This window comes from Eleutherodactylus coqui, chromosome 1 (genome assembly GCF_035609145.1).
Source record: "Eleutherodactylus coqui strain aEleCoq1 chromosome 1, aEleCoq1.hap1, whole genome shotgun sequence".
Lineage (NCBI taxonomy): Eukaryota > Metazoa > Chordata > Amphibia > Anura > Eleutherodactylidae > Eleutherodactylus > Eleutherodactylus coqui.
In genome coordinates, this window is record NC_089837.1 from 123,036,291 (window position 1) to 123,048,920 (window position 12,630).

The 12,630-nt window shown below is 44.4% G+C and overlaps 1 protein-coding gene across 4 annotated transcripts in view; it reads right to left on the reverse strand.

The window, feature by feature from the left end:
- Window positions 1-3,414: 3,414 nt before the first annotated feature.
- LOC136610465 (cysteinyl leukotriene receptor 2-like) overlaps window positions 3,415-12,630 on the reverse strand; it is a 56,893-nt gene continuing 47,677 nt past the window's right edge. For all 4 annotated transcript variants that reach the window (XM_066589696.1, XM_066589705.1, XM_066589712.1 and 1 more), the window contains one exon: window positions 3,415-5,174. In XM_066589696.1, the coding sequence (XP_066445793.1) occupies window positions 4,137-5,174 (1,038 nt within the window). In that variant the 3' untranslated portion in view covers window positions 3,415-4,136. The remainder of the gene's footprint in view (window positions 5,175-12,630) is intronic.

The following is a 12,630-nucleotide window of genomic DNA, read 5'->3' on the forward strand; positions in this document are numbered from 1 at the left end:
TTCCTACTTAAGAGGCCGCTGCATTCTAACTATGCCGACAATTACTGTAAATCCTAATTGCTTTAAGGTGAGTTCTATAGCAATGAAACTATTGTCTGGGTTTAGAAAACCTTCTGCTCCAAGATTAAACCATAAGAAATAATATTCCATAGTTTGTGTGTGGAACAGAAATAAACCATGCTTAGCCTGCCTAGCTAATATACACTTTGTTCTTTTATGGACCTAGTCATGATCTTATTCCACCACTTACTGCTTTATTTTAAAGTGTCTTTCTTTGAGTGCATATATGTTAATAAAGTATACATTTTTATTGTTCTGTGTTTCGGAGGGTATAACCATTAGGCTATTTCTTGCCTTTGGCTATTTCCTGGGTAATAAAACAGGTGCAAAAAGTGTCAAATGAGAGGGTAAGGAGAACTTGTTATATTTTCGAAAACTTGCTGAAAACTGAGTTACACTTAAAAAAAACTTAAAATAAATAGGCTTTGTTGATAAGAAAACATTTATTTTGCTCCAACATGTTAGATAAGTACAGATATTATGTCTCATGTATATATCTGAACAAAGTTACCTGCAGCCATTACAGTGGTTTGAACAATAGTCACATATACAAAAATAGTAATGAAGTAGTAATCAAAGTGTTTTAGCAGATGGCGATGGTAACCTCGTAATTCCTTCCACAATCCACTTTCAGCTATTTTATGAATACATTCAGCTTTTTTTCCTAACAAATCATTTTTTTGTTGACTTCACCTACTGATTTATATTCTATCCAATCTGGTTTTCTTATATTTTATTCTAAGGATTAACTACAAACTAGGGTTGCCACCCAGCCGCTAATTCACCGGCCTGGCCGGTATTTTTCCGGCCAGGACGATGCCAGTTTTTTTTTTTTTTACCAGTATTTTAGTTGGGCTGCCGTGTCCCCTGCGGGTATGAAGAACACATTTGCCACATGCAGCAGATGTTTTCTTCATCCCGGCAGGGAATGAAGAATTCCCTACTGCAGCTGTCACAGATGACAGCTGCTGTAGAGGATCCAGCTGCCCGCACCCCTTAATTGTTTTTCAGGGAAGGGCAGCCTATAAGACTTTCCCTGAAAAACAACCCAAACTGGTGTAAAAAAAACAAAAACATACTCACTTTTCTTTAGCTGCCGGGGCTCAGCCATGTCCTGTCTCCGTTGTCCCCAACTCTGCAACTCCGCCTGCTGAAAGAGCTACTTCTGATTGTCTGAGGTGCTCAGCGAATTACAGGCAGCTCTCGGCCATTCAATGATTTTTTATAAACCATATTAGGCTGCATTTACACAGGCCTTTTTCACAAGCGAGTTCTGTATGATTCTGCGGTGGACAGAAGTCACACGTGAAAAGAGCCCATTGATTACAATGGGTTAATAAACAGGAGTGATTTTTCTCTTGGGTAAATCGCAGCATGTTCAAGAATCACTCATTATTTCTGTTGAAGCATGAAAAAAATGCATAGCACTGGCATGTCCTGCGATTTGCATGCAACTGTGATGAGCTTTTCTAGCAATTTATTATTGGAACTATTCGTGGATTTTTTTCGTATATAGGAAAAAGAAAAGTAAAACGGTTTCAAGTTGTGCGTTTTTAATGTAAAAACGCATCAGACATGTAATAAACTTGCAGGGAAATCTCTCAAAAGACGCCGATATTTCTCACCGTCAAAAGAAAGGAAATGTCCCATCTTTTGACCACACAGTGCCGGGGGCTCCCATAGACTTTTATGGGAGCCGGCTGGCAAAGGGAGGGGGCGAAGCGGCATACTCACTAACAGCATTCGCACTGTGCTCAGGACTGCTATTCATTCACCTGATTTAACGCTCATATGGCCCCACTGTTTTAGCGCAGCTATAATGCGGTTATAGCGCAGCTATCTGAGCGTTAAAATGACACTCGTCTGAGTAAGCCCTTAGGCCTGTGTTTTTATGGGTGTATTTGCCTGTGTATATGCTCACACAATATGTAGAGAATAGAACCCATTTATTTCAATGGGTTTGTTCACTTCAGCGTATTTGGCATGAACATTTCGGTTGCGCAAAAAAATATGCAGCATGCTATATTTTCCTGTGCCGAGAAAGAGCAAATATTGAACTTATTAAACTAATTGGCCAATTCAATGGCTAAAAGCATCATTGCATGGTTTTTTGCATCCGCAAATGCGAGCAATTTGCTTGTGCAAAAAGTACAGAGATCCCTCGCTATATCGCAGTTCAATGATTGCGGCTTCAGTGGATCGCGAATTTTAGATAGACCGTATATAATTCTGTTTTCGCAGAGTTTTTTGCTATATCGCGGAATTTTGCAGTACATACAGGAAATACAGTACACCACTAGCGCTTGCCAACACGAGATTGTACACAGCACACTATTGGCTGATGGAATGTGTTCTGTATCAGGCGCTGATTGTCTCACTGATCGTAGCATGCTGTTTGTTTGTTCGTTGTGAGTAAACTGCCGTCGCTAAAAAGCACATGATTCGTTCACTTTTGTGATCGTTTGGCAGTTCACCTGACAGATTGATTTGTGTGAATATAACACCACTACTTCGCAGGTTTTCATATATCGCGGGAGTCTCTGGAACGTAACCCCCACGATAGAGGAGGGATCACTGTGCAACAGGGGCGTAACTAGAGGCTCATGGGCCCCGGTGCAGAAGTTCAGCTTGGGCCCCCCTCCCTATGCCCTTAGGCTAGTTTTACAAGGGCGAACGCAAAATTGCAGCAATATTGCAATTTTTCCCATGGAGATGTCTGAGCGTCAGCGATGCTTTTTTTCACAAAAACATCGCCGTCGTTTGCAGTTTTCTTGCGAGAAAGACAATAGGACTTTCTAATGTTAAAAATCACATTGAACTAAAAGTTCGTGCGATACGATAAAACGAAGGCTCCATAGGGAAACATAGGTGATAAAAAAGAGCAGAACGCAACATCACATCAGTGAAAACATCGAAAATGTGAAAGAAACCATTAAAAAGCCTGGGCTTCATAATTCTGCCTTATCATCCGTGTGAAACTGGTCTTTGGGTCTGTGCCCAAGTAGTGGAAAACAGCTCTTGTTTCAGTCGGACGATCCGCACAAAATTTTGCATCAAAACCACAAAAGAAAATTGGAAGGGTGAAATCTGCTGCGGATACACATTCATCCCATGCCCCTTCATGGCTCCTCTCCCCCTTCTGACACAGGATGCCCCTACCTGATTCCCTTCCCCTCTCACACTGCCTGCTGCTTTGACCCCCCTCCCCCACTTAGACAGACATGTGTGAGTCAGTACTTACACTTTCTGTCAGGTTGCTGCCACTGTGTGTTGGCCGCTCCACCTCCATTCCCCTGCTGGCTGAGGATGTGACTGTAGGAGCCGGGGGAGGGCGGCACGATGTAAAGCCCTCAGTCTGCCTGCTTACTGCCTTCCTCTAGGTCCTCTGTGCACCGCGGGGAGCTTCTCCTGCACAGAGACACTTCCTCCCAAACCTCCTTTCAGACTCCTCCCCTCTGGTGATCGTGGAGGAGAACAAGACAGGGGAGGAGACTGAGCGGAGGCCCAGGAGGAGGTCCGTGAGGAGGCGCTAGCATGCAGGAGAAGCTGCAGAGCACCTAGTGACAGTAACTCTGCAGTCAGTCAGCGTGTGGAAAGGAGGCCTTCTGGGCCCTCCTGGCTTAGGGGCCGGGTCGCAATTGCAACCCCAGCGATTCCTATATGTACGCCAGTGCTGTACATTAAAAACCATACTTGTGCCTGCAAATACGGAACGCCCATTCAGCAATAACGCAGCGCAAATGCACGCGTAAATATGCATACGCTTTTGTGTCAAATGAAAGAATCTGGATAACCATTTAGAAGCAATACAAAGGGGCTGGATAGGTCTTAGTGGTCACCTTTTACTGGAATCCATATACAATTTCAAAACATGAATTTTGGGGGATTTTCATTGGTTCATGTTGAGGCACTGAGGAGTTAATGATCCTATCTTATATATTTACAATGTTCCCTCTATGATTGTAACGTTACCTGTTGTGAATTCTCCATTCCTCTTTAACTTTGTATCACTTTAGTAGGAAGAAGATATCAATACACACCTACATACATGCATAAATATAGATAGGATATAGGTTCTAGCAAATATCTGGTACATTGTTTAGCTCATTACTTGATCTTTGACCATTTTCATTCATTGGTATTTCCTCTGCCTTTGCCCCATTCATATAACTTGAGTCAGTAGATAATGTTTTTCCATGTAAAGCCTTTTTGCACATGCATAGTGATAGCAGCCATGTTTTATAACCATGACCAATAAATGCATATAACAGAGGGTCCATGCAGGTATTCAGAACAGCTAAGCACAGCATTGTGACAAGAGTCTTCTGAAGAACATCATGTAGGGTGCATATGTCTGGATGATGAATCAAGTAATGTAGATGCACTGTCCTTTGAATATGGTAGGGCAAAAAACAGACACAGCAAACCAAGAAAATCAAGACTATCATAGTAACATGCTTTCTAATAGTTTTCTTCTCCATAGGCATAGCCATGATATGTCTGATCAGCAATCCATTACACACCACAATGGCCAGGAAAGGCAGTATAAACCCAACAACCAAAGCATAATAATTCATATACATTATCCTCTTCCAGGTTGACATCTCAACAGGTTCAAAGCACCTTGTAATATTTTCTCGGACATTGGTACCAGAGAGTAGGAAGGGTATTGTACTTAGACCTGTAAAAACCCAGATACCAGCACAAAGTATAATGGCTGTCTTTACTTTGATTTTTTCTGGGCGTACCACTGACATATAGCGGAAAATGTTCAGACAAGCCAAGAAAAAGATACTTGAGTACATGCTGAAATAGAAAGAAAATGTGCTAACACGGCATAGAAAGTCACCAAAAATCCAAGTTCCATTCTTCTGGTAGTAGGATATCCTCAGAGGCAGGAAAACTATGAACAGAAGATCAGCGACTGCAAGGTTTAGTAGGCATATAGTTGATAGTCCTTTCTTTTTCCTGACCTTGCAAAAAACATACACAGCAGCCCCATTAAACAGTAAGCCACTGAGGAAAACAATGATGTAGACAACTGTATACACCAGGTACTTATAATCATCTTCTATGGGACAAGGGTGTATGGTGTCTTCTTCACTGTTGTTCATCTAGAAAGATGGAAACAAAGTGCATGTAGTTACAAGTCAGGCTTGAATCAGACTTAGCAATTACTAGGCACCTCTATGGTGAAACATTCCATGTGGCTAGATGCAAAGTTCTTACCGCTTTGAGTCTAACTACCATGTTTCCCTGAAAATAAGATCCTGTCTTATATTAATTTGTGCCCCAAAAGAGGCACAGGGTCTTATTTTCGGAGGACATCTTGTTAATACTTACCTAGCAGGCACTGTCCGGGTCCCTTCTGCTGGTCTGCGAAGTTCCATAGCTCCCGAATCTAGGAAACAATGGCTTTGATTGGCCATTGAGTGCTGCTCTCAGCCAATCAATGCAGCGCTCGCTGAACCAACGCGATGGCTGTGATTGGCGGAGAGCACATACAGGAGCACAAGTATTTAGACTGGTGTTTCATATGCTGCACTATGTAAAATGTGTGCTGGCATACCTGTGAAAAATCTATTCAGAGGCACAAGATGGTAACCTATGCCAGCTACAAGGCACAGTAAGTTTCTGCTATAATTTGTGCCAGTTTTTGACATAAATCAGTAAATAATAGTAAGTCTGAGAGGCCGTGTGTAGCCACATTCCCTACCTACTTTTTTGAAAAAGTTACAGGGACCAGGCATAAAACTCCAAAAAAGTCACAATTTTACTGCATGTCCCTAACATAATGATATCAAATCAACATACACGGCGATGACAAACAAATATAGAAATGGTAAAAAAATAACATTTAAGTATAATATCTCACACTTAACAGATTTCAGCTGTTGTTTTCCATAGATCTCTTTAAATGATACGATACGAAAAAGTAGGTGAACCCTTAGAATTTCCTGGATCTTTGCATTTATTACTAACTAGCTTACCCGTCGCTGCGAAGACAGACAGACATACATTCATTCGTTTTTATATATCTAGATAACAACCAATCACAGTGCAGCTTTCATGTTACCTCAGTGGTATAATATATAACAACCAATCACAGCGCAGCTTTCATGTTACCTTAGCAGTATAAAATATAACAACCAATCACAACGCAGCTTTCATGTTACCTCAGCAGTAAGAGAAATAACAACCAATCACAGCGCAACTTTTATTCTGCCTCAGCAATATAAAAAATAGCAACCAATCACAGCGCAGCTTTCATGTTACCTCTGCGGTATTATATATAGCAACCAATCACAGCGCAGCTTTCATGTTACCTCAGTGGTATAATATATAACAACGAATCGCAGCACAGCTTTCATGCAAACTCAGTAGTATAAGAAGTAGCCACCAATCACAGCACAGCTTTCATGTTACCTCAGCAGTATAAGTAATAGCAACCAATCACAGCACAGCTTTCATGTTACCTCAGCAGTATAAGAAGTAGCCACCAATCACAGCACAGCTTTCATTTTACCTCAGCATTCTCAATATCCAGCAATTGTCTTGCGAAACGTTCGGCGGATGCATCATTTTCTGGTTGAACACGCATCCCGTTGCTCGTAATGCCTTTTGCTTTCGTGCTTGAGATGGAAATCAAATGATCTTTGTCTGGGGGGCATAACTGTCGACGATGCTCGCACGTGCGCCACCTATCGTAGGATAGTTGTACTATGCCAGTAATCTTCCCAGGAGTGTACTGAAAAACTTCCCAAAGTCTCATGGCAATTGGATGAATGGTGTAGTAATGCATAAAGGAGAGACAGACAGACAGACATTCATTTATATATATATATATCAGGAAGTGAGAGAATTAGATTCCGTACGTAAAATTTGGACGCTAATTGTTTTGCGCTTAGAATTGAATAATCGACTTGGGACCCATTAACTTTTCCTATTTATGGCATAATAAATGCCCGTGCCAAATTTCATGTTTCTATGTGAGAAAATTACATTCCGTACGTAAAATTTGGATGCTAATTCTTTGGCGCATAGAATTGAATCATCGAGTTGGGACCCATTAGCTTTTTCTATTTATGACATATTCAATGCCCGTGCCAAATTTCATGTTTCTATGTGAGAAAATTAGATTCCGTACGTAAAATTTGGATGCTAATTCTTTGGCGCATAGAATTGAATCATCGAGTTGGGACCCATTAGCTTTTTCTATTTATGACATATTCAATGCCCGTGCCAAATTTCATGTTTCTATGTGAGAAAATTAGATTCCGTACGTAAAATTTGGATGCTAATTCTTTGGCGCATAGAATTGAATCATCGAGTTGGGACCCATTAGCTTTTTCTATTTATGACATATTCAATGCCCGTGCCAAATTTCATGTTTCTATGTGAGAAAATTAGATTCCGTACGTAAAATTTGGACGCTAATTCTTTGGCGCATAGAATTGAATAATAGAGTTGGGACCCATTAGCGTTTCCTATTTATGACATAATCAATGCCCGTGCCAAATTTCAAGTTTCTATGTGAGAAAATTACATTCTGTACGTAAAATTTGGACGCTAATTCTTTTGCGCATAGAATTGAATAATCGAGCTGGGACCCATTAGCATTTCCTATTTATGACATATTCAATGCCCGTGCCAAATTTCATGTTTCTATGTGAGAAAAATACTTTCCGTACATAAAATTTGGACGCTAATTCTTTGGCATATAGAATTGAATAATCGAGTTGGGACCCATTAGCTTTTCCTATTTATGACATAATCAATGCTCGTGCCAAATTTCAAGTTTCTATGACATTGGGAAGCGAGAAAATTAGATTCCGTACGTAAAATTTGGACGCTAATTCTTTGGCGCTTAGAATTGAATAATCGAGTTGGGACCCATTAGCTTTTCCTATTTATGACATAATCAATGATCGTGCCAAATTTCATGTTTCTACAACATCGGGAAGTGAGAGAATTAGTGGCAATGATGGAAATCGAACGATCTACGTGGGGGGGGGGGGGGGTCGTAACTGTCGACGACGCTCGCACGTGCGCCATTTATCATAGCATAAATGTACTATGCCTATAATCTTCCCAGGAGTGTACTCAACAACTTCCCAAAGTTTCATGGCGATCGGATGAATGGTGTAGTAGCGCATAAAGGACAAACAGACAGACAGACACGCACGCAGACAGACACACACGCATACATTCAATTTTATATATATAGACTAGCTTACCCGTCGCGCGTTGCTGCGAAGAGAGACAGACAGACATTCATACATTCGTTTTATATATCTAGATAACAACCAATCACAGCGCAGCTTTTTTATGTTACCTCAGTGGTATAATATATAACAACCAATCGCAGCGCAGCTTACATGTTACCTCAGCTTTATAATATATAACAACCAATCACAGCGCAGCTTTCACGTTACCTCAGCAGTATAAAATATAGCAACCAATCACAGCACAGCTTTCATGTTGCCTCAGCAGTATAAGAAATAGCAACCAATCACAGCACAGCTTTTATTTTACCTCAGTATTCTCAATATCCAGCAATTGTCTTGTGATACGTTCGGCGGATGCATAATTTTCTGGTTGAACACTCATCCCGTTGCTCGTAATGCCTTTTGTTTTTGTGCTTGAGATGGAAATCAAATGATCTTTGTCTGGGGGGCATAACTGTCGACGATGGATAGTTGTACTATGCCAGTAATCTTCCCAGGAGTGTACTGAACAACTTCCCAATGTTTCATGGTGATTGGATGAATGGTGTAGTAATGCGTAAAGGACAGACAGACATACATTCATTTTTAAATATATAGATGACATCAGGAAGTGAGAGAGTTAGATTCCATACGTAAAATTTGCAGCGCAATTTTTATTCTGCCTCAGCAATATAAAAAATAGCAACCAATCACAGCGCAGCATTCATTTTACCTCAGCGGTATAATATATAGCAACCAATCACAGCACAGCTTTTATTTTACCTCAGCATTCTCAATATCCTATTCATGACATAATCAATGCTCGTGCCAAATTTTGCGCTTAGGATTGAATAATCGAGCTGGGACCCATTAGCTTTTCCTATTTATGACATAATCAATGCTCCTGCCAAATTTCGAGTTTCTATGACACCGTGAAGAGAGAGAATTAGATTCCGTACGTAAAATTTGGACGCTAATTCTTTTGCGCATAGAATTGAATTGAATAATGGAGTTGGGACCCATTAGCTTTTCCTATTTATGACATAATCAATGCTCGCGCCAAATTTCGAGTTTTCATGACATTGGGAAGCGAGAAAATTAGATTTCGTACATAAAATTTGGACGCTAATTTTTTTGCACCTAGAATTTAATAATCGAGTTGGGACTAGAGATGAGCGAACGTACTCGTCCGAGCTTGATACTCGTTCGAGTATTAGTGTGTTCGAGATGCTCGTTACTCGTAACGAGCACTACGCGATGTTCGGGTTACTTTCACTTTCATCTCTGAGACGTTAGCGCGCTTTTCTGGCCAATTGAAAGACAGGGAAGGCATTACAACTTCCCCCTGCGACGTTCAAGCCCTATACCACCCCCCTGCAGTGAGTGGCTGGCGAGATCAGGTGTCACCCGAGTATAAAAATCGGCCCCTCCCGCGGCTCGCCTCAGATGCGTTGTGACATAGCTGAGGGACAGTGTTGTTGGTGCCGAAGCTGCTATAGGGAGAGTGTTAGGAGTTAGTGTAGGCTTCAAGAACCCCAACGGTCCTTCTTAGGGCCACATCTAACCGTGTGCAGTACTGTGGAGGCTGCTTTTTGCAGTGTTGCACATTTCTTTTTTTTGGTATATCGACCGTGCAGAGCATTGCGCCCTGCAGTAATACTCCAGGGACAGAAGTGTGGAGGCAGGGACAGAAGACATATATTATTGATTGAATATATGCAGTGGTCCTTTTCAAAAAAATATTGGGCAAAAAATCTATTTGGCCTGCCTGTCACTGTGCTCAGTGTTCTGGGTCCGTGTGTGCTGGGGGTAGTAGTTCTACAAATAAATACGCAGCCAGCTAAGTGTTACAGCAGGCTTGCGCCAAATTATTTCCTGGCTGTGAAATCACCGCTCTGTTGCAGTTAATAACAGTGCAACACTCTGCAGTTCTGTGACACACTCCAGGGACAGAATTGTGTAGGCAGGGCCAGAAGACATATATTATTGATTGAATATACGCTGTGGTCCTTTTCAAAAAAATATTGGGCAAAAAATCTATTTGGCCTGCCTGTCACTGTGCTCAGTGTTCTGGGTCCGTGTGTGCTGGGGGTAGTAGTTCTACAAATAAATACGCAGCCAGCTAAGTGTTACAGCAGGCGTGCGCCAAATTATTTCCTGGCGTTCCGTAAACGAAGCTGAGGGGTAGGGGTAGGCCTATAGGACGTGGACACGGGCGAGGACGCGGAGGCCCAAGTCAGGGTGTGGGCACAGGCCGAGCCAGTGCGGTGGCCAGGGGTAGAGGCAGGGCCAGACCGAATAATCCACCAACTGGTTCCCAAAGCGTCCCCTCGCGCCATGCCACCCTGCAGAGGTCAAGGTGCTCTACAGTGTGGCAGTTTTTCACAGAGACGCCTGACGACCGACGAACAGTGGTGTGCAACCTTTGTCGCGCCAAGATCAGCTGGGGAGGCACCACCACCAGCATGCACAGGCATATGATGGCCAAGCACCCCACAAGGTGGGACGATGCCCGTTCACCGCCTCCGGTTTGCACCACTGCCTCTCCCCTGTGCCCCAACCTGCCACTGAGATCCAACCCCCCTCTGAGGACACAGGCAGTACCGTCTCCTGGCCTGCACCCACACCCTTACCTCCGGTGTCCTCGGCCCCATCCAGCAATGTCTCTCAGCGTAGCGTCCAGACGTCGCTAGCGCCACAGTTTGAGCGCAAGCGCAAGTACGACGCCACGCACCCGCACGCTCAAGCGTTAAACGTGCACATTGCAAAATTTATTAGCCTAGAGACCTAGAGATGCTGCCGTATAGGGTTGTGGAAACGGAGGCTTTCAAAAGCATGATGGCGGCGGTGGCCCCGCGCTACTCGGTTCCCAGTCGGCACTACTTTTCCCGATGTGCCGTCCCAGGCCTGCACGACCACGTCTCTCGCAACATTGTACGCGCACTCACCAACGCGGTTACTGCCAAGGTCCACTTAACAACAGACACGTGGACAAGCACAGGCGGGCAGGGCCACTATATCTCCCTGACGGCACATTGGGTGAATTTAGTGGAGGCTGGGACAGAGTCAGAGCCTGGGACCGCTCACGTCCTACCCACCCCCAGAATTGCGGGCCCCAGCTCGGTGGTGGTATCTGCGGGGGTGTATGCTTCCTCCACTAAAGCACCCTCCTCCTCCTCCTCCTCCAACGCAACCTCTGTCTCGCAATCAAGATGTGTCAGCAGCACGTCGCCAGCAGTCGGTGTCACGCGTCGTGGCAGCACAGCGGTGGGCAAGCGTCAGCAGGCCGTGCTGAAACTACTCAGCTTAGGAGAGAAGAGCCACACGGCCCACAAACTGCTGCAGGGTCTGACAGAGCAGACCGACCGCTGGCTTGCGCCGCTGAGCCTCCAACCGGGCATGGTCGTGTGTGACAACGGCCGTAACCTGGTGGCGGCTCTGCAGCTCGGCAGCCTCACGCACGTGCCATGCCTAGCCCATGTCTTTAATTTGGTGGTTCAGCGCTTTCTGAAAAGCTACCCCCACCTGTCATACCTGCTCGGAAAGGTGCGCCAGCTCTGCGCACATTCCCGCAAATCCCACACGCACGCTGCCACCCTGCGGACACTGCAACATCGGTTTAATCTGCCTGTGCACCGACTGCGGTGCGACGTGCCCACACAGTGGAACTCTACGCTCCACATGTTGGCCAGACTCTATGAGCAGCGTAGAGCTATAGTGGAATACCAACTCCAACATGGGCGGCGCAGTGGGAGTCAGCCTCCTCAATTATTTACAGAAGAGTGGGCCTGGTTGGCAGCCATCTGCCAGGTCCTTGGAAACTTTGAGGAGTCTACCCAGATGGTAAGCGGGGATGCTGCATTCCTCTGCTATGCCTCTTGAGAAGTTCCCTGCAAAGCATAAAGGCAGACACTTTGGAATCAGAAACAGAGGCAGGGGAAGACAGTATGTCGCTGGATAGTCAGAGCAACCTCATGTCTATATCTCAGCGCGTTGAGGAGGAGGGGGAGGAGCATGAGGAGGAGGGGGAAGAGACAGCTTGGCCCACTGCTGAGGGGACAGATGCTGCTTGCCTGTTATCCTTTCAGCGTGTATGGCCAGAGGAGGAGGTGGAGGAGGGGGAGGAGCATGAGGAGGAGGGGGAAGAGACAGCTTGGCCCACTGCTGAGGGTACAGATGCAGCTTGCCTGTCATCCTTTCAGCGTGTATGGCCGGAGGAGGAGAAGGATCCTGAAAGTGATCTTCCTAGTGAGGACAGCCATGTGTTGCGTACAGGTACCCTGGCACACATGGCTGACTTCATGTTAGGATGCCTTTCTCGTGACCCTCGCGTTACACGCATTCTGGCCACTACGGATTACTG